Genomic DNA, 26,338 nt, shown 5'->3' with positions numbered 1-26,338 from the left:
ATAGATGGATAGATAGATAGATAGATAGATAGATAGATAGATAGATAGATAGATAGATGGATGGATATATAGATGGATGGATGGATGAATGGATAGATGGATAGATGGGTTGATGGATAGATATATATTTAGATAGATAGATAGATCGATGGATGGATATATAGATGGATGGATGGATGGATGGATGGATGGATGAATGGATAGATAGATGGATTGATGGATAGATATATAGTTAGATAGATAGATGGATGGATATATAGATGGATGGATGAATGGATGAATGGATAGATAGATAGATAGATGGATGGATGGATAGATATATAGTTAGATAGATATAGCACATATAGAGCTGTAAATGTCTCCCCTCTCTGCTTCCTATACTCGACCTATCGCTCTGCTGCTCCACCCTCTCAACCTCTCGCTCTCTCTGCTGTAAGTGAATATGGGTCACGTCACATAGTGCTTCTCTCTATCTCATCCCAGGGGTGTGTGAGTACAGCAGGTAACAGAGTAGAGGTTCAGCCGCTTCATCGCAGCACTGCGATGCAGAGTTTTCTGACGTCCCACAGGGCTCGAGGGGAGAGGAAATGGAGCACACACTAAAAAACTTGGGACTGTGCTTCAGCTGCACTGACTCACGCGGTTAAAGCTGCTCTGCTGTTCTGTGCGCTACCGTCATGTAACAAACCTGATTCATTCACACAAAGGATCTTTACAACACTTTGCAAGGGCAATTTAAAACATATTGTGATGCAACGAGCTTGTTGACTCTGGTCTTTTAAATATGTCCGTGTGCACTATTTATCTGTTAACACATGGAAACATTAAGACAATTGACAATTGGTATGTATTTTTAAAAGGGCTTCATAAAAAATATTTTTCATGCCTTCGCAGTTGTCAATGTGTAGAGAGATAAAAGAAAGTTTTGCCTGCTGCTGCTCTTTTTTTCAGAGCGCTCCTCAGCGCTCCTTCACGCCTCAAGCTGAAAATACTTTTACTTTTAAATAGAGCTGTGCTTGTCAAAGACACTTCATCAGACTTTCTATCATATCTTCAACTGGCTTTTTAGAGCGATAGTCTTGATGTTGCTGGAGTTAAGGAAAAAAATAAGTAGCTCACATCTTGTCTGCACCACTCCTTTAACTTTTCTATCAGAAAGCCAAGCACTAGTACATCTAAGGGTGGTCTAGTCACTATCAGGTCTAAAAGTCTTTCACTCATGGTCAGCTCATAATTAAATCAAAAAGCGGGGAAACAAATGATATTCAAATAGTCTTCATTGTGAAGAGTGTCTTTCTGTGGATCTGGACACTTGAGTCTAGATTTGAGTCTCGTCCAACTCTAGAAAGCCCAACGAGACTTTGATCTGCGGTGATGTCTCTACTGGGAGCTGAGACATCGATAATGAATCGACTCTCGGGGCACTCGGGGTTTTCTGGGTATGGAGATATATTTCCTGGTCTTAACTAATTCAGGTATAAGCGCAAATAATTGTTTTGTAATGTCTTCTTCAATCCATTTGCCAGGCTGAACATCAGGATCCCATGTGCAGCCAGTGAATGGAGGTTGAACTATGAGGCAGGTTAAGATGTGAATCTTTAATGAGACTGCGTTTAGTCACTGATCCTCAGGGTCTCTTGAGGATAGGGTGGCAACGTCTGGGCATACAGGGAGCCTAGTTTAGTCTTTTAAAACATATTTTGCATCTTAAGCAATTATGATCCCTGTGGCTAATGGCATACGCTTCAGCATGGCACTGACTATGAAGGACACCAATTCTTCTCCTGCAGGACGCTGCTTTTGTTTTGATAGGTTGTGTCTGTGCTGTTTTTAAATTGCAGTTTGGGAAGAGCTTATGCTGTTTGTCACTGAGAATATTTTTTGGAAGAAGACAAACAGAACACTGAATGTGTTGTGTTGCTGACATTGTGCACTGGCCGATTTTTTTATTATTATTTCCACGCTGTACCGAAAACCAATTGCATCGACTCTGGTCGTGACTCGTGTGGCCATTAAAGTGAAGTGAAGTTTAAGGTTTATTGGAGTGAAAGATTGTCAAATGATCAGTAAAGTGAAGGTGGTTTGATATTGTTCATCTGACACCTGTTTAGAGTTCAAATAATGAGTGAACTGGCCTATTTATCAAACAAATATTCCACACAGATGTTGGAATCAGCTAAAGTAGTAGTTCAACATTTTTTGGCTTAATTAGTCAGCACTAAACACTGAAACCCCACTTTTTGTGATTGGTTGGCGAAGTGGTTAATGTTATATGAAAACTTGACTGCCTCTTGCATTAGAGAGTGCTGCGCTAAAGATGGCAGAAAACAGCTGCTGTACTTCCACCTTACAACCTCTCCATTTACTTAAAATGGGCGTTATTCATCAGCAGCACTACTGTGAAAACAGCTGTACAATGAAGCTTTCTAAAGTCTGAGAAAAAAAACACTGAAAATTGTTGACAGGAAACAAAAATGTCATTTTAATTTTACTATATATTTTAATTTGTAAATAATTAAGCTCAGAATAAATAGCACATTATTAAGCAGCCGTCTGTTGTTTGCTTTGTCCGACTGCCATCTGACCTCAGCTTGTGTTTAACCATTGGTCAAAGGCCTCACCTCAGGCACGTATATATTCTGAAAGCTTGTCAATCAGTAGCAGCATGTCTCTCAACAGCGTTCTGAAGATTAATAAAATCTGCATAAATTGGACTCTTTCTTGGTAGAATCATCTGCAGTCTCATAAAAACAAGAGAAAATCTTCCTCTGCAAATACCTGTTTTCCTGAGATTGTAAGAATGCAATTAGCGCTTGTTTTACGCCACCTTTTCACTTGATGTTTCTCTCTGTAAATATACGGTCTGAAAACAATTAAATTGTTCATGGAGGAAATAGATTGTGTTTCTGAAGGCGACACTAAGTCCATACACAATAAACAAGGCCAGTTTAGTTTTTTGGACGTGCAGGTCTGAATGCAAAAGTGTCTTGAAGCAAAATACACATTGCATTCAAATGGTCGTCAAGCTGCTTCTTTCTTTTTTCATAGTATAAGCCCTGTATTGGTTTGCATGGTCTCGGAGGGAATTAGCTGCTTATACATTGCTGTGTTGGGAGTGCTGATACTGCTGAGTGCTGATGCTACTGTGAAATAGCCATGTACCCAAACCTTTATTATTACAGCTTTCCCTTTTTAACAGTGGTTCACAAAAATAAAAACCTGTGTTGGTGCTGGCAGTCCTCCATCATCGGGTGCAGTGGTTGTTGTCGACATCACTGGTGTTTCTGCTGCTGACTTTGATGTATTTGCAACACAACTGCAGCTGTTTCACAAGCCCAGTGTGGAGACTCGCTTTTACAAATACGGCTCATGTTACAAAACGCTGTAATATCGTTGAGACATAAACAAAATCAATAGGATGAAATGTGGGGAAGGATGGGTAAAACTGCTTCCATTGTTAGTGTGGGATTTGTATCTAAGTGGTCCACAGTAGCTGGTTGAAGAATACTTTCTATTTTTGTTCAAATGAAGACTACAGAATTTGATAATTAGTTTTATTGTCATACTAAATATTGTGTGAAGATATCTCTGGCAGCAACAAAAATAAATGACCTTGAATTTGTGTCTCTAAGCACACACTTCCCACACACTCGTGCTTATTTCAGGCCATTGCTCATTTAAAGCTCAACACAGCAGAGTTTGTAAATTTGAAGTCCTCTGCACTAAGGTTGAAAAGTTGCAATGTGCCGCAGGAATGAGCCCTAATGAGTTCCCTCGTCTTAAAGCCAGTGGTTTTGTTTTAAGTGTTTTTTGGTTAGATGCCTGAAATAAGTTCTAAAGCTTTAGATATTTTCACTTTTCATTCTACGACATGAAATAGGTCAGTAAAGCTTCTGCACTCAAAACTCACCTATTTATATCTGCTTTTAACCTGTGATGCTAGTTACTGCTTGTTTATGTGTAGTTATAATGTCACCTATCTGCTTTCTTTGTATTGTTATTGCTTTTACTGTTTCTGTGCTTTTGAGCACTTTTAAAGCGCTATACAAATACAATTTATTATTATTCGTGTTATTATTAAATATCCCATTCAGGAATGTTGAAGCTTTTACATGTCTTAAAAAAGCTAACGGGTGGCTAAACGAGACTACTAAACTTCATTATGCCGACAAGTACGTTTGTTTATAGCCTAACGTTAGCTTTTAACTTCTGCCGATTACATTTAAGCTTAAAAAATCATAGATGCGGTGTTCATTTGTTGTTATCTTATTTATTTTCTGCAATAATCCAGAATCCAATGGAAAAATGTAATTTGCTTTTTGTCGAGGGAACCAGTGCGATGCTGAATTCCACGGACGCAGCAAGCAGATGTTTTATGCAAAAAGCCTTAATAAAAACCCTGCACACTACCAAACAGCAGACGGATACAGTTAGACTCTGCTCTTCACGAGTATAGATGTAACTGTCTTGATATTAAACATTTTCAACTGTCATTTGTTGACAGAGACTGTTACATTACTCAGCTCTAGAGCCACACACATGCCTCTCCTTCCTTGAAATTCCCCTGTTGTTGTTTCTCTTAACGCTCACAACACAGTGGATGTTTTGTGTATCCTGCCTCATTAGTTGCTCTATTTTGGGAGCTGCACGAAATTCCAGTCGAATCATGGGATCTCGGCTGTCGCAGCAGGTCTTAAAGAGCTGTTTACATACTTGGTATATAATCATTATGTGGCAAATTGCATATTTTTCTTTGCTGCGGAAATATCGTTTCACAGAATTATGATGAAGAGTCCACAAAGCTGACGAGGTAGCATTACATTACTTAAGGCTTACTCTCAACCACAGCCTGTTGTCTAAGCTTCTTTTTTATTCCTGTTGTCATTCAGTGAATTTGTGAATTCAGCGCTGAATTGGTGTAAACGGTGTTTTTTGCTTCAAAAGATATTGTATCAAAGAGGTGCACAAATCTAAGGGTTGAAGGTTTTGTTTTCATCCTACAAGTTTTCCTGTTTCACGTCTCTTCATAGGAAATGGACCGGATCCCTGGAGCTTTATTAATTGTCTTGGTTGCAGTATGGAGGCAGATTTTTCTATCTTGAAACACTATATATTTATTTTAACCAGAGCCAAAAGAAGTAGAGATATTAATGTGTGTTATAGTTTTTGTTCGACGAAGCAAGTTTTCATAATTTGTGTTTTAATCCATGCACAGTAACAGATATTATTCCTGCAACATAACTGCTTGCGTCTGTGAAACACACACACACACACACACACACACACACGCCCATATCTTTTTCATTGTTTGTGTTGTGTGACAGTCGGCCTGTGATGTTTATCCACAGGATAATGCACTGGGCCAGGCGCATCGAACAGGAGATTGACAGAGTCTTTCAGCACATCACTGGCGCTCAGCAGTTGAAAGGGGTGAGTGTGTCGCTCTCTTTTTATCGTACACAGTTCTTACTCATCATATTTCAGCATAAACTCAACAAGAAGAGGCCAGCATGCAAAATAGCTGTAAATCCAATAAGTGTAACAGCTAAAACTAAAGAGTTGTATAAAACAAGAAAACAATTACAGTCTACCTTTCAGAAACCACTTTGTTTCTTTTTTTAATGGTTTTCTGGGACAATAACACAATGTTTTTCTTTTCCCTAGACAGACATAAAACTCTTTCTAATAGCTTTTATATTCATCAGATTTCTGAATGTATGTTTTTTTATATACCGTAGCCACATTTTTCTGGCACTTTGTGTATTGTTTGCAAATAAATATCAATCTTGACACGTTGCACGTCTCCTATAAAGCGAAAGAGAAGCCTGAACACACGCCTGCAGTGATCAGATTTAGAGTATCTGGTATTATGTTTCATGAAGTCATGAGCTTAATAACACCTACATTCATGAATACTAATGCAGGTCTTTCATAAGCTGATCATGTGTATGTGTTATTTGTTATAGTGGAACAATTCGTGAAGTGTTTTATTACTTTGTATTCATGCAGTGTTATCTTTCATCAAGCTCTCAATCAGATCCATTTTACATTACATTTTGCATTACATGGTAATCTGATACTTGGCTCTCTGCGGTGACCTGATTTCTAAACTTGCATACAAATGAGACTCTGTATTTACAATTCTAAGGGGTTTGGCCTAGATTTCAGAAGTGGCAGACAAAAAATATATTTTGAAGGATATCTCAAAATCTGATGATCTGATGATGATAAATTGACGATCTTAGTGAACTGACCGTTTAAGTGGATAAAATAAATCTCTCTCTCAAAGAGAAAGGGAGCTGATTATTTGGCTTTATACACTATTCATGGTTTTGGCACTGTAGTGTAGAAAATATTTTAGTTGATTATTAGATTAGTCTCTATTTTCATAATCAATTATTCGTTTGAGTAATTTTCAAGCAAAACTGCAAAAAAAAAATAAATGTGAGGATTTTACTTTTCTTTGTTTGATATGATAGTAAACTAATGTTTAGTAAACTAAAGAACTAATGTTCAAACTATGTTTGAGTTTTGATATTTATGGTGTTTTCTAATATTTTATAGACAAAACATAATCTGCTAATTCATTAATAATGACACTAGTTGTTGGTTGCGGACCGAAAATAATTGTATCGAAAATCTGAAACTGAACTAAGCTGTACTGATTTTAGTTCTGATGAATGTCCTATAAGCTGGGGCTTTAGACGTAACTATTGCACTGACTATTGTCCTGCATGTAAATGTCCAACTTCCTATTTCCACCTGATTTTTCACAGTGATCTGGTTTCTTGTTTGCATGTAAACAAAGTCGTGTTGGGCATATGTTGCATCCTCAAATTCATGAAGATATCACCATGTACCTGTCGTGTCCAATACGTTATCAAGGTTGTTTCACGTCCTTGATGTTGAACAGCTGGCTGTGAATGAGTGGTTGAACCTAAAAAGACAAATGCCAAAAAAATAGGACCAAAGATCATCTGTAGGGGGCAAGAGAGCCCTGCTCTGTGAAGATGTGTGGGGGCGTTCCCTCAGCAGAGACCAGCGGCACGTGTCCTCTGTTGTGTCACAGCAGAGCAGATGGTCAGCCTGCAGCCTGCAGTTAATGCCTTGATGTGAGACTCACTTGTTCATTCAGTCCTCATTAATCCCTCTATGTTCCTGAAACACTCTGGATCTGTTAAAGAAATTGTTTCTCTGAGTACATCTTCTCTTCTCGAGGAAAAGCTTTTAACTTTAATTAAAACGTCTCATTCAATACAAAGCCGCAATTTTACATTTGCAGATACTTTTGATGGCCTCCGTGATACAGCCCGGCTCCACATCAGGGTTCTACCATTCAGACTGCTTGACTACGCTTTAGCGGGACAGTTTTTGATGGTGATGCTTTTCGATGTAATCCCTCAAATTGTTGCTTTTAAAAAAAAAAAAAAATCTAAACAAAGCATGATAATCTGGAGGTTTAGGAAAATCAGTGATACTAGTTAAAAACACTTCAAGACTCCCTTTACTATTTGTCAAAATAAGAAGACTAAGAGTCTACAGCCATGCCGGCCACTCGGTGAGGCTGTTCTTAGGGACGGAGGTGCTTCAAAACGTTACCGACAACATGCTAATGTGATCACATTGCAAGACATTTTAACTTAGTGGAGACCACTGACATTTCCAGGTCCCACGTCTGGCTGGTTTGCTAAATGTTTCATCTACATCATATCCGTTGTCAGAATTACATCTTGATTGTGAATATATTCGACACAGCTCCTGTTTCTTCTCAGACAGCAGCCGGTTCACAGAAACACCCTGTTCATTACTGCATGTTCCCATCTGTGCGGCTTGGGCCAATAAAGCATCTGGTCAGTACACAACTTGAGGGATGTCTTGAAGTGCATTTGGTGAAGTCCATTTATAGAGAGTGTGATGTTATACAGCATGCAGGTTTGCTAAATATATTCATCCAGGTCATTGTCTGTCTCCATCTCCTCTCTGATGTATTTGCTCTTGAGGTAGAGAGTCTTATGGCCTCAAACCCACCAGACAGTGAGCTTATAGCAAGATATCATCATGGTTCGTATGTGTAATAATATCTGAAGACAATGTTTGTATAGTTGGATATTGCAGGCAAAACCAAGCATATAATAAAAGGTGTTATTTGTTTTTGGAGAGGTCTGAATGTGGGCAGCTGCCAACTAAAGCTATGAAAGTTCCTCTTTGTGCTCCTGTTTAGGAATAGACGTGTTCTCAGCAAACAGGCAGTATTTCATGCCAAAAGGCACCAAACTTTCTCTAGAAAGTAGAAATGAGTTTGAAACAAAATAGTCACTCAGACATTTGCTCTTGCTGCTCAGTGTCATTCCCAGATGTCTCCAGATGACCCGTAAAGTTCTCTGGTGTTAGAAATCATAAGGAATACTTTGTGCGCATGTTGAAAGGACACATTTCAGAAGATAACTGGGATGTGTGGCCTAATTTAACTTCTCAAGTCCTCTGGGGAAGAGCATTAAGAGCAGAATCTGGGTTAATCTGTAAGCTTTAGACCCAAGTCAGAAAGTAATGAAAAAGGCAAACAGTTTTTGTAGTCTTGTGGTTTCAATGGATTGATGGATGAGGAAACAAAGCTGGCTTTCTCACCATCAGCTGGTGTGGTTTAAACCTCGTAATCATCCTGTAAATCTCACACCAGCTTTATTGGACAAAGTCACACCTTGTCTTTGTGTGGTTATTTTGTTGTTACACGCCACCGTTGTCGGCTTTAAGTGTATTTTTAAATAACATGTAGCAGGATGGGTTGGGTGATAGTGTTATTTTTTTATTTTATTCTAAAATGTATTCTAAAATGCTCCATATTCTGTGAATTCAAAAACCATTCTGTTCTTGTATATACATGATTATTGTTATTAGATTGTTTTATGGCGAAGAGAATAAATGCAACATAGTGTCTGTGCAATTGTTCTGTGAAAACTTGGTTCAAAGACAACAGACATTGTGTGTAAATAGATCACATGAAAGGATCCATATTTAGATTTGGAGTGAACACACAAGCACAACAAGTGACTGTTCCCCTGTGTCCTCAGTGTTCAAATATAAGAAGGATTCGCTTTTGCAAATTCATGAGTTTTTGGATTATTATTATTTTCAGGATTGTTTTGAGATCTTGAACTTCAAGCTTGTTTCTCCACAGATTTGTAAATCATTATTTTGAAATACCACCACACATATACTGCCCGTAACAATCAGCTGCACTAATGGTAATACAGATTTATGTTAAGTCCGTTTAGACAATATGTCAAAGGTTACAAATTGTCAATAGCAAGACATTAGGTCAGCAGAAAAAGACTGAATTGAAAGACTATTCAACCGTTATTGCTCTTATGTTTTTCCCTTTTTCCATGAAACATGTACAGATATACAATGAAGAAAGACGACGGTTTAGTCTGGTGAAGAATCAGCCTCGGAAGATTGTGGAGAAGGTGGCCTCAGATATAGAGAAACTCCTGGCTAAGAAGCGCAAAGCACTCGATGTAAGTATGTTATTGATACAACGAACTGTTGCTTTTTTATCTGCTACTTATTTCTTCTTGTGTTTTTAACTGCAAATGAAGTGATCACTCAGAACTACATTGTTCAGTTTTGAGTAAGAAAGTAAAGTAGTAGCTTCTTGCTAATTTAATGTTTAAGTTTAGATTTAGTATGCTTCCATGTACTAATAATACAGTGTCACATTCATACAAGTGTTGAATCAGTGGTATTTTGATTTGTTTCATCTTGCAAATTTCTGGACAAAGCAAACTTGCAGCAATTTAATAAAGACATTGCCAAATATTTAAACATTACTTACTAATAGTAATTAATTCATTGTTAAAGGTCTGTCATAGTTCTTTGATTCCAGGTACTATGTATATTTACTGTAGATATATATATATTTTTATCTTGTTTTGAAGGATCGTGTTAAACAGAGTAGCTCAAGATGGCTGTAGGGTTTGCAAATTACAACCAAAAAATGTGACATTTAAGTGATTGAAAGCATTACTGATATTGTCTGAGCATCTCTCTTGTAGTTCAAAGTGCAAGACTACATTATTTACCAAAGGTAGTAAACCCAGTTCTGTCTCAGCGCCATGTTTCACAGGGTTCCTCCCCGAAATCAGGCATGTCATGTTTAATGTTTCTCTGTCTCCAACATGTAGAGGTTAGCCAGTGAAGCAGAGCGGCTCCAGCGAGAGCATCTATGGCAGGATGGAATCAAGGTAAAATCTTAAATTACATATTTGAAGTAAAAATATTGCATTCGTAAATGTTGATCACAGTTAATGTTACATGGACTATAGTCAGTATTACCGAGAGCCTTTGATACAAAGACAATGTTGTATCTGATCAGTATTATTGACACCCCTTTTACTTTTCTTATGTACGCAAACTCCCCAAACTCTCATTTGTCTGTTATGTCTCGGGGATTTTTTTGAATCCTCATTTCCTAATATAGTGGAAACATTACGCAGTCAAATTTACCCACTGATGTAAATTCAAACCAGATGGGTCTGATGTCTTTGAGCACTGTGACTCTAAATGGGACGACCTGAGAGAGACGGAACATTTCTAGCAGTCAGCTGAGCCGATCCCTCAGCGCTCAGCTGGGTGAAACAGATGACCGAGTGCACTCAGCTGTGCGGTTCCATTGAGTCCTACACACATTGGCATTCCACTTTTCCACTCGGTCTGCTTCATTTGCCCAACGAAATGAGATGGGGTTAACCTCATCCTCTCACATGGCCTCTCACGTACTTCCCTGAGGCTCTCAATCCCTCTGCCATTTTAAGAGACACTGGTGGTTTGAGGCCATTCATTGAAAATGGTGTAGCCTTTTAAAACATTGTCATTTTCCAAAACACGTATTCTAAACATGTATTTCTAAAAGTTTTTCTGGCTGAAGAAGAAGATCGATACCACTCTGTTTACCCGCGAAATATGAAGCTACAGCAACTGGTTAATTTAGCTAAACATAAAGACTGGAAACAGATTATAGAATCAATCAAAGCATCCTTTGTCCATATAAAACAGATGAAGCATTTTCTAGAGGATTGAAACACTGCTGACAGGCTAAGATCTAAAGAAGCAGGGCTCTCAGGAGAAGTTAACATGGAGGATGAGCAATGTCACTTCTCTGGACTGACTGATAAAAAAACAATGGCTGGTAACGGCTGAATGTTTTCAGAGATGTCAGAGCGGGAGATCCATATTACTCACAGCAAGAAGACAAATAGCCGTCACAAAGACATGACATATTATGTGAAGTGTGATATAGGCTAAGGCACTCTTCGGAGATACGATTTGGTAATCAGAACGGGCCGAAAATAAGAGCAGAGCAGCCTCCGAGTGGATGTCACGCTTATTCTGAAGTATGTTCGGTCTCTTCAGAAACTAAGACTAACAGATGGCGATGCTCCATCCAAGCCTTGCAGCCTGTCTACTGATTCAAAATGTGAGAGTACTGAGCCGAAAACAAGAGCAAACATTTGGTGGTTACAGCTTCACAAATGCAAGGATTTGAGACTTTTCATGTCATTGTAAACTAACCATTTTTAAATAAGCATCTTTGAGATACAACTTTGGGATGTGGTTACTTTTGATGCACAGTTGTCTTTAGTGTTGCCGTGTTACAGATGGAGTGATTTATTAATTAATTACACAAAATACATTTTAAAGTAACCATGTTAGTCCCACAAATGATTCTAGGTTCACGTATGAACTGTCAATCAACGCATTTATTGAACTGGTTCTCGTGAGACAATGAGCTTTGATGCATGGTTGTAACTTGTCTTTGAATGTTTCTATGGTGATCCAAGCAACATGTCCACCAAAATACAGGAAGAGTTCACCATCATTATTGTAAATAGTAGCCTAATGCAATTTACTTATAGGCTATGATGCTCATGTAAGCCCATAGTCAGACAAAAAAACTTACTGATTTCACTGATTAGTTGTGTAACTATTCTGTAATGATATACCATATTTGACACCTTTATAATTTTGATAATATGCATTTTGTGACTAGATTTTTCTAGGCAAAACGTATATTCTACATTCCTTTAATTCATCATACATTTTTGACTGCAGCTATTCACAATAAATGGGTTTCTTTTTTGTAAACAGCTCGGGTTATCCTGAAAGAAAATATGCATTACGTCCATATTTGAACAAAAACGCAGTTTTGAAGATTGTTACGGTCAATCGTCAGTAAAGATTGATTTTGATTAATCAAAACAATCTTTAGTTACAATCCTAATTAAGTAGCCTTCCTGTGTCTAGAGGTTGACCTGACCCGTGTGTACAATATTGAATGACTAGTCCTCGTGTTGTTTCACAGTTTTCAACATTGCAGCCTCCTCATGTCTGCGTCTGTTTTCTCCTAGGAGCTGGACATGGCTTATTATGACTCCAAGGCAGAGCTGGACTATGTGAGTAAGAGACCTATAAACAGACTGGTCTGCTTTGTTTATATTTACTGAGGCCATTCGACAGAAAATAGATTATTTGATGTGTTGTGTCTCTTTTGAAATACATAGTCTTAAAATACTGGCAAAATGCAATTTAGAAAGTAAGTCGTTGCAGTAGTGCTGGTGAAAAGATGAAGGTTAATGTGACATGCGTACTTTCTTGTGTTCCCAAAGTACTCCATGGATGGAGAAGGAGAGGTGGAAAATCCTTCGCACATCAAGCTGGAGTTTGTTTATGATCCAAACTTCAAAAATAATGTCAACTATTCCTACACAGCTGTTCAGATTCCCACAGATATTTATAAAGGAGGCAAGTGAAGTTCTGATTATATTATTTATTTCCCTGGAAAGATGTCATATGCTGGTGATTTAATTTGATTTATTTAACATATTTCAAGGAGCATATCTAAGAAGTTTCCACTCTTTTTTCAATCAGCTCCAGTCATTCTGAATGAGTTAAACTGGACGCAGGCGCTGGAGAAAGTGTTCATGGAGAACAGTCAGGAGGATCCATCACTGCTGTGGCAAGCGTTCGGGAGTGCGACTGGTGTCACTCGCTACTACCCAGGTAGCTTTTAACCACCATCCCTGTGGTTCCTAACCTGATGTTCAATATGAAGGGTGAAGGGACATTTTAAATGGACGGAACAAGGGTTAACTCAAATTTACATAAACATTTTTTTCAGCTACACCTTGGAAAGCTCCCGATAAGATTGATTTGTATGACGTCAGGAGGAGACCCTGGTACAGTATTCTGCTGAAAACATATTTTCATGTCCGCCTATCACAGCTGCAGTAGATTTACAGGGTTGACATACTGCATCTTTTTCTTTGTCACAGGTACATCCAGGGAGCCTCATCCCCAAAAGATATGGTCATTCTTGTTGATGTGTAAGTGATACATAGTGTTCATACATTTTCATGGGTTTAGTTATTTGCTAACATGTGAATGTAGCATAGGTCTACTGGCAAAAAGTACATGCATGTTGCGTCTACTTCTTATATCCCTGTTAATTAAAAAGAAAACATACAAAACTGTCCCTTTCTTTGTAGCTTTAAATAATTAACTGCTCTTGAAATCCATTTGTGAAGTTTTCCTCAGACATCTATGGTGTTATTTCACACAAGGGAGCAGCTTCTTTGTGCTTCTGGGCCTATAGGCCAGCAAATTAGAGAAACAAGCCCGACTAAAGTTGAATTGTAGGGGAAAAACTGTGCAGCTGTCGCTGACTCTGCACCAAAACCAGCTGAGAGTGCAGCTCATATTGCTTATCATGTGGAACAAACTAAAGGTCAAGTTAGAGATAATTCAGACACAAGAACAAAATCTAAATGGTTTGTACGTGATGTTGTTTTGTAACAGGCTCTAACTGGATTAAAGTGATGCGATATAACATGCTAATTAGTGAGCTTTAAAGGTGCTAACAGGTAGATTTTGCTAAAAAAGTATTATTAATCCACGCAACTCTCTGCCAGAAAGTAAATAAGTGTATTTTCCAAAATGTCAAACTATTGATTTAAGCATAAACATGATGAAGTTCTGCTTCCTGTTGGTAGATCAGACATAGAGTGTGTGTTGCTGAGTGCAGTCAAACTCATGGTCATGGTTGAGTACAGTAGCCTGTTGTTGTCACTGTGTTGTCCCCTTGGTTGCTATTCATTGTGGTGGTAATGTACCGTTCATTGGCAGTGTTTGCAAGGTTAATCCTATTATTAAGTTAAATGAGGAACATGGGAGAGCAGCCCCTCATGAATGACCTTTCATCAACATGCACATCAAGATAGTGGCAGAAGCAGTGGTGCATTCAGGTACAAATAGGAAACAATTAGCCATGAACAATGGAATGGAATTATTTTTCACCCATAGTGAAGAAATGCTGCTGAATCAAAACCTGATAATCATTTGCTCTATATTTATTTATTCAGACAGTATTTAGAGACATTAGGGTATATTTACTAAATAGTGTTTGTCCGTATTTTCATTGGAGTTGCGTTAAGGTTATTGGAGCTTTTAATTTTAGCAGCAAAAACAACCTTAATGCAACCCTATTGAAAATTGTGTTTGGGAAAAACAAACAGTTCATTAGCAAACTACATTAGTGCGTTCCTCTGTGTACTGCAAAACACTGGAGAAGGAAATACAAACAAAAAGCATTTATCAATGCTGATTAATCACTGCGGCGGGGGAAACCCTGTCTGTGATTGAACATCTGGAGAACACACGTGTGAAGTTTTCAGCTCTGCTGAAGACTTTGGTCGGGCGCTCAGAGGGCGTGAGTGTGCATTGTTATTGACGCAGATAATTAAATAGAGCTACTGGATTTTTTAAAAAACCTGTTTAAGCAACCATATCAAAGGAGTTTAAACATGTATTTATTTTCGTATACATTTGATGATTTTACAATCTAACCACGGATATTTTTAGTGAGCTACTGTTTCCTCACATATCCTCCATTGTTGTGGGGACACAAGCGCACAACTCATTTGCACGAAATGTGTCTTCAAGATCCTCAAGATTAGGTCCAATTTAGCAGCACTTTCCTCATATCAACCGCAGCTGCACTCATGCACTGAACAAAATAAATACTCTGCTTCACTGAAACACGGGCTGCTGCATAATTTAGCAGAGCTCCAAGTAAAATGATCTTTTTGTTGGTGTTATATGAATTAGTATTTGAGCATGTGATTGGGATGATACTTGTGTGTTTCCTCAGGAGCGGCAGTGTCAGTGGACTCACCCTGAAGCTCATCAAAGCATCAGTGATGGAAATGCTGGAGACTTTGTCTGACGACGACTATGTCAACGTGGCCAGGGTTAGTATCTGCTACACTCACTGACTCTTCATCACTCATTCTCTCATTTCACATCTCTCTATCTTTGTTCACTTGTTTCCTTAACTTCAGTTTTTACGCATTGAAGCCCAAACTGTGTCTGCTGTTGTGTTTCAGTTCAACGAGAAGGCCGAGGCTGTGGTTCCCTGCTTCAAACATCTCGTCCAGGCCAACGTGCGCAACAAAAAGATCTTCAACGATGCAGTGCAGCAGATGCAGGCTAAAGGCACCACTGACTACAAGTCTGGATTTCATTTTGCCTTCAACCAGCTGTTAAATGTGAGTCACATTGATTTACATCGACCTGGGATTATGTCAATACTAATGTCTCCACACAGTGTTACCCTTTTAAATGTATTTTTCAGAAGACAAATGTTCCTCGGGCCAACTGCAATAAGATAATCATGCTGTTTACTGATGGAGGAGAGGATAGAGCTCAGGATGTCTTCATGCAGTACAACTGGCCCAACAAAACGGTTGGTTTCTTCTGACCATAACAGACACCTTTCACTTGCATCCAGCATTTTGACCACCCTCTGAAAGCTTCTATATTTTTCTCCCATTTGTTCATCCGAAGGTTCGAGTTTTCACTTTTTCTGTGGGTCAACACAACTATGATGTTACGCCTTTGCAGTGGATCGCATGCACCAATAAAGGTGAGCTGGATTTTCTGTGTTTATTCCCCATGTCACAGTGGTTCCCAGTCTTTGTTGTCTGATATACCCCCACAGCCCCTTATTGGTATCACCCGTCAAATTTTTAGCTAACTATTTCAACTTCTCTGCATGCTTGTGAACTAGTTTTCACACTCTGTTTGATCAGCGTAAAACCAATGGTATACTACTATTTGGCTGTTTTTTTGTTTCCTCAGCAATTGTGGTCTGATTAAAACATAAACCCTCATATTTCACAATTTGTTCTTGTTGGTTAATTAGTGGGTACAAGTACCCACTGGTTGGGAATCACTGCAGTAGAGTCATGAAATTACACAATACAAATGAAAATGCACCATGTTATGAAAATATTATACTATAGAATGTTTTTATAAGATTAAGAACTGCTCTGTAGTTACTTTCTGCCCTGTGTCCAAACAGGATCATTGTTATAAGTTGGACTTTAAAATATTTGTCCATAATGGCAGTGCCGTCCTGTGTAAAGCATCGAAGGAATATAGCTGAGCAAATAATGTTTAAATTCATTCCTATAATAGCCCCACATTTTCCCTTGCAAAAGGGTTGTCTGCTGTATATGTATTAATCAATGCTGAGACCGAGGAACAAATAAATAAATCACTCTGCCTAATGTATAGTGCAGTGCATTGACCCTACTAATGGGGCTGCCCGTGAGAGCTGTGAGCAGACCAGGGTTGGTTCTCACAAGGCTCGGTTAGCTCACGCAGAGGTCACTTGTTCGTGAAGATCAGTTTTGCTCTCGGATGAGAGCTGACACTGATCTCCCTCTGAGAATTCATGTTCGTGAGGATGCTTTTTGCTCGTGCAGGGACGATGACTTAATGTCAGCCAGAATACTTGCGCCTTTAGTTCACACAGAGCAGTTTTCTCTGAGTTTGGGTTTTGCTATTATTTTGAAACGATTCAAACTGAGGGAGAACAAGTTGTATCTGAGGAATAGTTTTTTGTTGTTGCTTTTAAATAATAAGGCAACATCAAGTGAACTTCATAGCAGAAGATGACACGTGCAATGACAAAAATAAATCACACATTCTGTGTTATTGATCGTTAAAGATTATAGCTTGAGTTATTTTAGCTGCTACTTAACTGTGTAGATACAGATACACCAGTTTAAAGCTCAGTGGTATTCCTCTCTCTCTATCTGTGAAAGTTAAGTGACTGGTTGTCGAGTAACATCGAGTAAAATCTGAAATATTTATAAGCACCACTCTTGTGTTTTTTTTCTGATAGCATCGCTCACACATGCTCTTCCTCTCTCTCTCTCCGTCTCTCTTTCTGTTTGTCTTTTTTTCTCTGTCACTTGCCAGGTTACTATTTTGAGATCCGGTCCATCTGTGCTATAAGGATTAACACCCAGGTGGGTTCGTCTAGTGCCTCTGACACAGCTGATCCCCGTTCACTGTTTCAAAATCTCCTTGTGGCGCTCACTCGCTCTGTAGAAACATCTACTTCCATTTGTTTGCGCTCCCATTCTCGCTGTTGCCTGATGTTGTAGGTTGTTTTTGAAGCAGCAGTCGGTCACGTATCTCTTTTGTTTGGTCAGGAGTACCTTGACGTGCTGGGGCGCCCCATGGTTCTGGCAGGCAGCGATGCCAAGCAGGTTCAGTGGACGAATGTGTATCAGGATGCTTTGGTGAGACTGCATGACCTTGTTGGCCGTCTGTGATTAAATATAGTAAATGCACCAAACATACAGCACATACACACTGAATAATTGATGTGTTTTGGGACTCTGTAGGGTCTTGGCATGGTAGTAACTGGGACTATGCCCGTATTTAATCTCACCATGGATGGAAACTCACAGGTAACAAAACTTGTAATTATATGAAAGGTTGAGTATTTTTTTATTTTACAGGTTATGGCCACTTTCTGTTTTCATTATTTCAAAGGCACAACGTAGCACTATTTGTATATCTTAAAAAAAGCACATTTCCCCAAATGTCAAATACTTCCTAAAACCAGCTGTATGTGTTTTATCTGATTAGAATCAGCTGATATTAGGTGTCATGGGGGTCGACGTGCATCTTGACGAGATAAAGCGACTAACACCACGGTACAATGTATGTACATCTCATTAGCACCGTTATTAGCCACATTTTTCATCATTTGTACCGACTGACACATAACTGCTATTCCTTGCTTTTATTATTTTCTGAACAGCTTGGAGCCAATGGATACATATTTGCCATTGATCCTAATGGGTATCTTCTCCTTCACCCTAACCTTCAGCCAAAGGTGGTGTATATTTAACATTATTTATAAAAAAATGTCTTACTGTGAGCTGCAGGAATAAGGTATATGGGCCGTACAGGCCCTTTGGGGTTTCAATTTCAAATGATTGTTTATGTACAGTTTAGGTCATTTTGATGCTGGTAAACCTGTTCTACATTTGATGTTATTGTAAATGTGTTTTTCTCACTCCTCTCAGCTGGTGAACCTCCCTGAGCCTGTGACACTGGACTTCCTGGATGCAGAGGTGGAGGACAGCAATAAAGAGGAGGTGAGCACTTAATGGCAAGTGGAACTGAAAACTTTCTGGTTTCAGGCATTTTCTGTTCCTTGTTGTTGTTCAAAGTTGTTACCGGGCCAGTGAACAACAATGTCTGCCTCAGGATAATCGGCCAACCAGTTAACTGAAGGCACCACGGTACATGTTTTACATGTTTGTGACTGAAAAAGAAACGCTTTGTATTTTCACTTTCTAGATCCGGCGACAAATGATTGACGGAAGACCAGGTGAAATGCAGGTCAAAACTCTAGTCAAGTCGATTGACGAGGCAAGTAAATTCCCTTTAAATAACTCCACAAATTTCACCTTTTAAGTCCGACTGTAGCCGTCATGTAGAGTTCACAAACACAATGATCACAACTAATCTCGTCTATGATGAATACGTTCGAACATTACCTATGTTTTTGACAACCTCTTCCTTATTTGGACAATACATTGTTCAGATTGTAGACATGGTGACACACATACTCTACCACTGCTGTTAAAGCTGCTGTTGTCTTATTTATCAGACTATGACAGCAATGAGCAGCATACTGTATGTACAGATGAGCTTAAAGATAAAGTGCATCTGCAATAGACATTCAAAGTAATCATTTTCAACTTTCACTATGTATTTATTTCCAAATAAGTTCTTTAAATAACAGTGTTAAGGGCCCATTTATTATTCTTTCTGACTTCTGATTTTTGACCATATATATTGAATATGAGTACTATTCATATACTCATCATCTTGTTGAAAAAACACATGACAAGGTCCATTTAGTGCTGGTTCTTTCTACCGATTATAGTTTAACATTAAAACCAGTTGTTTTTTGTGTGTTTACACAAAATATTGGTGTAAGAAAACTGAAACAGTATCAGAAAACATTCATAACTTAAATTTGGATGTTGGTGTTAGCCCCTGTATTGAAATAGTGACACCGTGTTCCAATCGTGTGTTGAATTGTAGTTTAGCTTAGGCCTTAACATTCTACAAACAATCACCCAAACACAAATTACCTGAAGTGAAAACAGATAAACTGTAACCTGTTTACTTTGGTTGACTGAAGCGTCCTCAATTGTCTCCTTTACTGTAGCAATACATTGACGAGGTGTACAGGAGTTACACCTGGACTCCTATCAACGGCACAGATTACAGGTGAGCAGTTACAACGTTATGACTTACAAATAACAACCAGCCAGCAGTGGCCTGATGAGGGCTGCAGGCAATGATGGATTTACTCTCCCTTCCTCTCTCGGTCTCCTCATTCTCGTGTGTCTCCCCGTTGGGATGCCGCCACCTGCAGTCTTGGTCTGGTATTACCCCCTTACAATGAATACTTCATCCAGGCAGACCTGAGCGATGTGATGCTGCAGCTCCAGTGTGAGTACAGAGAGGCAGAGCTTTCAAGATTCTATTTCATAAGATGCAACAACAAAGAGGAGATGAAAAAAACTAACAGCACCCTCTGCCTCTGTTACAGATATGCAGTCGCTTCTGCCCAGCTCATTTGAATCCTCAGGACACGTGTTTCTGGCTCCCAGGTGACTACCATCTCTCGTTATAGTTCTCAATCTGTTAGTGAAGGGAACGTTTTCAGTGTTTCTGTCCTCTCTTTTTACAGGGAATACTGCAAACGTCTGCATCTTTCTGACAACAACACCCAGTTTTTGCAGAACTTCCTCTCGCTCATGCTGGACATTTCCCCAGAATCGGATGAATGTGAGTGTGTCAACAGCATTACGTAGTTAGCAATATCTGCCACTGCTGCAGATGCACAGATGAGATCATAAAATAATACATATAATGGTATAACATGCATAATATACTTAATATGTTTTTTTTTTGTTTCAGGTGACCAAGGCCTCATCCACAACCTGATTTTGGATTCTAGGATTATCGGGCAGCTGGCCTCTCGTGTTTGGAAGAACAAGGACCTGAATTCGTGAGTCAACTTGTTTGCTTTACACAACATTCTCACGCACCATCCACCGTCGTAAAAAACAACAACAAACTTTGTGAAAATTAACAGCAATCTGCTTTGATGGTGTAACAAACAGGTACGGCTTCCTGGCTGTATTTGCGTCCACTGATGGAGGAATAACACGTGTTTTCCCCAACATGTGAGTACGATTAATGCACAGAGAAATAAGAATCTCACAAATATTCACTCTGTTAATTTTTCCCCCAAAAACGTTTGTAATGGTTATTGTTGTGTTTGTACAGAGCTGCTGAGTTATGGGATGAGGATCCCGAACCCTTCAATTCAAATTATTATAGACGGAGCCTCGACAACAAAGGCTACATGTTCAGAGCTCCATCCAGATCCTGTGAGTAACTGTGCAAACACATCCTAATGTGGCTACAATCAAGATGTCTTTGACAGCAGTGGATCAAATGACTGTGCACATGTGAAAGGGGTCACTCATAGTGATGAACCCACAGATAAATATCACGCAGCTCTGCAGATTCCTTTATCACTGCAGAGCTTTATAGGATCTTAAAGCTCATTGTTTTGGTTTTGGTTTTTACGGCTCGCGGCTTTGCTGTGTTGGTTCGCTCGCAGAGTATCGTTTTGGGTCACAGAAACCCACCGCACAATGCTCAGCACCAATCGACAAACTGACAGCGTCAATCCTAGCTGGTGAACATAGTGGAGTATTTAGAAGCTTAAGAGTCAGATGTTTCTCTCTGGAGTTGGTGGAGAACAACACAAAGCTGAAAGAGAGTGAATAACACGTCTCCAAATGAATTGTATTGTTGCTCCATAATTGCTGAATGTGTAAATAAGCTGTTTGCTAACAAATTCACACATATTACTTATTAATTATGTATGCAATTTAGGTAAATTTTGTGTTCACAGCTTGTTTCTTCTGCTGCTTTAAAGTGGCCAAAAAAACCCAAACAAAATTGCCAATTCAGGTTTAACGTACGAGACTTGAGTTCATCAAATGAGAGTTAACTGTAAATGTTTAGTGATCATTTTAAACAGATTGATTTGGGATGAGCATGTGCGACAAAATAATCTCACAGTTTTAATCGGTTATAATCAGGTGTCATCACAAGTGTTTTTGAACTGAGAACAATTGTGAAATGATACATTCAGTATTCAAACGTGTGTGACACCAAACTATGATCTGTTGTTTTGTAATAACATTTTGCTTGTGAACAGCGTTGGACGACCCCGTAGGCGCAGAAAATGGCACCATTGGAATTCTGGTTAGTTCGGCTGTGGAGGTTAATTTAGGAGGCAAACTGCTCAAACCTTCAGGTGAGAAAAATGCCGTTATGTGTTAGACTTAATGTGGTATCCTGTGTCATGTGGGATTCCCAGGAAATCCAAAATATGTCTTCAGACGTGTCAGCTACCTCTGATTTGTACTCTTCTCACCAAAACACTGCTTCTTGCTCTTTTCTTCCTCTCTTGTGATGATCCTGTGGATGTTGTCACTCAGTGGTCGGAGTGAAGCTGGACTTGGAGGCGTGGGTGGACAAGTTTAAGATCCTGGCCAGCAACGTGTCAGACAGTCGACAGGGTTCGCACAAGGTACAGCTCAGGGACACTAATTACTAATCCCTAATTATTTGATACTTGAGACTGCATTTACTGCAAATAAAGTAACATTCTTGTCTCATTACACATTTTGTTGAAACAGTGCGGACCATCCAGAAGCTGTGAGATGGACTGTGAAGTGAACACTGACGTAAGAATGATTTGTAGATTGTGCTGTTGCTGCTCAGTGATAAAGTAAAGAGTTAAATAAACCTTCTAACTTGATGTAAACTCTGCTGTGTTGTTTGTAGGACCTCCTCTGTTATCTCATTGATGATGGTGGATTCCTGGTTATGTCTAATCAAAGAGATCATTGGAAAAAGGTATGTCTTTATCAAAGGTTTGAAAAAATCTGAACATGTTTCGTAAGCAGATGGGAATGAGTTTTATTTATCAACCTAGTTGTTTTTAATGGTGCTATTTTTATTTCATGTTTTACATCCTATTTACTATGTTCGCTTGTGTTAAAAATTGTTTTTAATCTCCATTTCCTTCGGTTTATAGCAGTTCAGTTCAGTTGTCGCTAGAGGGCCAAATAACTGAAACAACAATAGAGAGAAGAAAGTAACAAGTGGGAAACTTTAAGCCACCATGTGGCGCTGTTTCCCTTCTGTGCTTTCTTTTCACCTCTGTAACTGTCTTTTCATTTTCTTTCATCCATAACAGATCGGCCTTTTCTTTGGTGATGTTGACCCTTACCTGATGCATGCACTCTACAACTACTCAATCTTCAATCGCCGTCAGTCTTTCCACTACCAGTCGGCGTGTGAACCAGTCAGCAGCAGCCATACTGGTGCAGCACCGAGGGGCGTCTTTGTGGTAAGAGACCACCTGCAGATTTTAGATTCAGGAACATTTTATAACGTGAGTTGGTGGAAAGCTCTTATCTGTTATCACTGTTTCTGTAGCCCTCCATTGCTGACATCCTCAGCTTGGCCTGGTGGACATCCACGGTGGCATGGTGAGACTTTGTTTACTGCAAATCAAACGACACCAAGAGCATGTTAGGTGTCCTTTAATACATTCTTAACTGTGTATAAACGTCTGCACATGAAACCAGTAGCTGTGACATGTTTACTCAGATGTATTATGTTTACAGATTGTATTTCATTTAAAGTGCAATGTCAACACTTTTTCAGGTCTGTGACCCAGCAGCTGCTATATGGACTCGCCTACAACAGCTGGCTCTACCAAGGTGGATTTGTGCATCTTAACACAATCTTGTGTGCTCATAGATATTAAATAATAATAATACATTTTATTTGTATAGCGCTTTAAAAGGTATTCAAAGGCACTTAACATGGTAAAAACATGGTAATCTGTGCGATTAGTTTGTTTTAATGTTAACAATGATTCAATTTTAGATGAAAAAAGTCACTTCTACAAACATCTCACAAGCAGCTCATTTGCATTTTGTCTTTATTTTTTGCCTCAAACTTCTGTTACCATAAACATGTTCTGAGCTGACCCCATTAAAAGGGGATTTTATTAATAACAATGAAGTGTGTTCGGCAACATTTAGATGAGCGTGTACATAAAATCTGGGTAAAAATCTATTTAAACCAGATTGCTCCTGTTTAAAACATCTTAATATCAATTAAAAAATTACCTTTAAAAATATTATAAACATGATATTACATTTTTAACTTTTGTGTTCTAGATGATCTCCTGGCTGAAGGTTTTGAGACAAGGGAAAGCAGCTGTATGACCATCCAAAGCCAGTTCTACTTTACAAACACCACCAACTCCTACAACGTGCTGCAGGACTGTGGAAACTGCTCACGGTGTGTTTTTCTGGAGGGTCAGCAGAATGCATGTGTTTGTGCTCTCATACCCGTACTGTACGTAATGTATGAAGTTGGCTAAATATCCATCGCTGTCTCCCACAGGCTCTTCCACGCAAAGCGAATAGAAAATACCAACCTCCTCTTTGTAGTCGCTGAGACGCTCCCCTGCAGCTCATGTGAGATAGAGAGATTGACGCAGAGCCGGACAGAGTGTATCCTTTTCATGCTCACGCACTCTGTGGTGCTTTCATTTGTGCTTAAGATGGAAATCTCGTCAATCTTGTGGGGCAGGTAAGTTCAGTGTTACCACCCTTAACTGAAAACAAACAGTTCAGGAGGAGAATCCATGCGAAGTACTGAGCAACGCACGATATCGTAAAGGCCCGGCATCCTGCTTTGACTACAGTGCCTTAGTAAGTAGATACACTATAAATACGGCATTATATTTGTGCCTCCGTCCTGAGCGTTCAGTGGGACATTTTTAGCACAGAAAGATATTTTTGTAAACACATAAACTACTTCCTGTGACATCAGGAAATTATTGTTACAGAAAAGATAATTGGATTTTTAAAACAAACACAAATCTGCCCTCTCTGTGTCCCTGCTCTGTGCACTCACACATCTTTACACATCTAGTTGTAAATTAGCCTCTACCTAGCTAACTTGGTCTGTAGCTAGCTAATCTCTAAGCTAGTTGGCTAACTACACAGCAAAAGCATTAATCATTAATGTAGTTAATTAAAAAGAAGAAAACGGTGCCACTAAAACAGACTCATTTTAAAAGCATGCTATAGGGTGGTGAACAGTAATTAGTTGTGCTAGAAATGAATTAACGATCATAGTGCTGAATAGCTAGAAATTATCAAGCGCACTAGATCACTTAGCTGCTGCTAATTTGGCAGAAGAAACTAACGAAGAAGATAGCTAGGTGACTAAAGCGCAGACTATCTTAATGCTGTCCTAGTAAAGATGCCATTATTCTTCATCAGACCTGCTTATCGGATAGTTGAATAGCTTTGGAAACCCATTCCCCTTGTAACAATCTGACGTCCACAATAACTTCCCAGTATTATGGCCAGCTGTGCGGAGGCAAGAAAGGAGCTAGAATTTGAACTTCTCTTTTTTTGCTCTCTACTTGTAATCATGATACAAGTATTTCTGTCACTTTTTACGTGAACAACACCATGAAGAGAGAGACAGTCTATCAGGAGAGACTGAGAGACCATATTTCCACAAAAGCAAATCCCCCGTCTCTATGACTATTCACTCCACCTTTCGGTGGAGCTATTAATACTTTTGATTTCACACATCGTACGAACGAGTTGTTTTTGGGCATAACTCGAGCCAAACAATCATACTAGTAACACGATTGGAAGCAAATCAGCCGATCTTAAACAACAATTTTATTGTTCGCTGTAATTGTGGCTCATTGCATTACAATTATTTTCCTACAAACTATAATGTATGTACTCGCAAAATATCTGTTTCTGATAATATACTTTTCTCTATTAGAAATGTCACTTTGAACACTTAGAAATGAGGCACAAATTCCATTTATTCGATGTACAAGTGATGAGTAAAGTGCTTTGGAAAAATAGTATTTATTGTTAACTCTCTTTGCAGGAAAACACATCAGAGTGTGGACGAGGTTGTGCACTGCAGTCCTCTATAGGAGTCCTTCTCTTTATTCAGCTTACTCTGCCTCTTTTTCATCTCTGACACGTGCAAACACTCTAACTGACATCTTTCATCTCTTTGGGTTTAGGCTCGGATCTACTGAAGGTCAGATCAAACAGCTACTGCAAAATTATTATTTTTTTTGATGTACAAACGGCACACAGTGCATTTGTGCTTGAAAAAAATTGTGCTCTTAGTGTTTATTGCCTTATTGCTTATACATTTGTTGGTGTTTCAGGGCTTGCTTGAGTGCAAATTATAGAATGTGTCGAGTGTGCATGCAACTTAAACTAAGACCAGCATGTTTAACATTTTTGCACACATGCTCAGCCATGTAAGCAACCACCAAATAGTCAGGGAGGCATCTGAAATGCACTTTCAACGGGCCAATAAGTGTTGACCCAGCAGGAACAGACGTCAGTCGCAATTTTAGGTTTGATTGTGGTGGGGAAATTATAAAAGATCTAAAACTCAGTTGGACGTATTTGCTTTGTGGTAAATACACAGTGGTGGAAAGAAGTATTCAAGTTTTTCTTACGTTGCTCAAAAGATACCAGAAAAAGTCACGCAGTCAAGATTTCACTAAAGTAAAAGTAGAGAAGTATGAGCAACAAAATTAAGTTAAATTAAAAAGACCTATTTGACGGCAGAATGGGTCCTATCAGTGTTGTCGCCACATATCATGCATTATATTATCACGTTATTATTGCTGATTAATTATTAACTATTAAGCATCCATTTTAATGTTGTAGCTCGTCAAGATGGAGCTCATTATCACTACTTTATATGCTGTTGGGTAGTTTATCTATTACAATTATTT

At 38.9% G+C, this 26,338-nt stretch overlaps 1 protein-coding gene across 1 annotated transcript in view; it reads left to right on the top strand.

Moving 5' to 3' along the window:
* cacna2d2b (calcium channel, voltage-dependent, alpha 2/delta subunit 2b) overlaps positions 1 to 25,560 on the top strand; it is a gene marked incomplete at both ends in the record, with an annotated part of 28,869 nt that extends 3,309 nt beyond the window's left edge. The window contains 37 exons of the mRNA XM_079186141.1: positions 5,349 to 5,430; positions 9,399 to 9,515; positions 10,182 to 10,241; positions 12,405 to 12,449; positions 12,663 to 12,798; positions 12,925 to 13,056; positions 13,175 to 13,232; positions 13,329 to 13,379; positions 15,203 to 15,302; positions 15,438 to 15,599; positions 15,686 to 15,796; positions 15,898 to 15,976; positions 17,320 to 17,369; positions 17,556 to 17,645; positions 17,751 to 17,816; positions 17,998 to 18,072; positions 18,173 to 18,247; positions 18,441 to 18,512; positions 18,718 to 18,789; positions 19,598 to 19,659; positions 19,808 to 19,884; positions 19,985 to 20,045; positions 20,126 to 20,223; positions 20,356 to 20,446; positions 20,562 to 20,624; positions 20,728 to 20,831; positions 21,674 to 21,772; positions 21,957 to 22,048; positions 22,158 to 22,205; positions 22,306 to 22,377; positions 22,721 to 22,873; positions 22,963 to 23,015; positions 23,194 to 23,249; positions 23,715 to 23,838; positions 23,944 to 24,053; positions 24,172 to 24,254; positions 25,465 to 25,560. Of these exons, the coding sequence (XP_079042267.1) occupies positions 5,349 to 5,430; positions 9,399 to 9,515; positions 10,182 to 10,241; positions 12,405 to 12,449; positions 12,663 to 12,798; positions 12,925 to 13,056; positions 13,175 to 13,232; positions 13,329 to 13,379; positions 15,203 to 15,302; positions 15,438 to 15,599; positions 15,686 to 15,796; positions 15,898 to 15,976; positions 17,320 to 17,369; positions 17,556 to 17,645; positions 17,751 to 17,816; positions 17,998 to 18,072; positions 18,173 to 18,247; positions 18,441 to 18,512; positions 18,718 to 18,789; positions 19,598 to 19,659; positions 19,808 to 19,884; positions 19,985 to 20,045; positions 20,126 to 20,223; positions 20,356 to 20,446; positions 20,562 to 20,624; positions 20,728 to 20,831; positions 21,674 to 21,772; positions 21,957 to 22,048; positions 22,158 to 22,205; positions 22,306 to 22,377; positions 22,721 to 22,873; positions 22,963 to 23,015; positions 23,194 to 23,249; positions 23,715 to 23,838; positions 23,944 to 24,053; positions 24,172 to 24,254; positions 25,465 to 25,560 (3,175 nt within the window). The remainder of the gene's footprint in view (positions 1 to 5,348; positions 5,431 to 9,398; positions 9,516 to 10,181; positions 10,242 to 12,404; positions 12,450 to 12,662; positions 12,799 to 12,924; positions 13,057 to 13,174; positions 13,233 to 13,328; positions 13,380 to 15,202; positions 15,303 to 15,437; positions 15,600 to 15,685; positions 15,797 to 15,897; positions 15,977 to 17,319; positions 17,370 to 17,555; positions 17,646 to 17,750; positions 17,817 to 17,997; positions 18,073 to 18,172; positions 18,248 to 18,440; positions 18,513 to 18,717; positions 18,790 to 19,597; positions 19,660 to 19,807; positions 19,885 to 19,984; positions 20,046 to 20,125; positions 20,224 to 20,355; positions 20,447 to 20,561; positions 20,625 to 20,727; positions 20,832 to 21,673; positions 21,773 to 21,956; positions 22,049 to 22,157; positions 22,206 to 22,305; positions 22,378 to 22,720; positions 22,874 to 22,962; positions 23,016 to 23,193; positions 23,250 to 23,714; positions 23,839 to 23,943; positions 24,054 to 24,171; positions 24,255 to 25,464) is intronic.
* Positions 25,561 to 26,338: the final 778 nt, after the last annotated feature.

Source organism: Pholis gunnellus (assembly GCF_910591455.1).
Source record: "Pholis gunnellus genome assembly, chromosome: 3".
Lineage (NCBI taxonomy): Eukaryota > Metazoa > Chordata > Actinopteri > Perciformes > Pholidae > Pholis > Pholis gunnellus.
The sequence above is the reverse complement of the archived record's forward strand: the minus strand, read 5'-3'. Positions and strand labels throughout refer to the sequence as shown.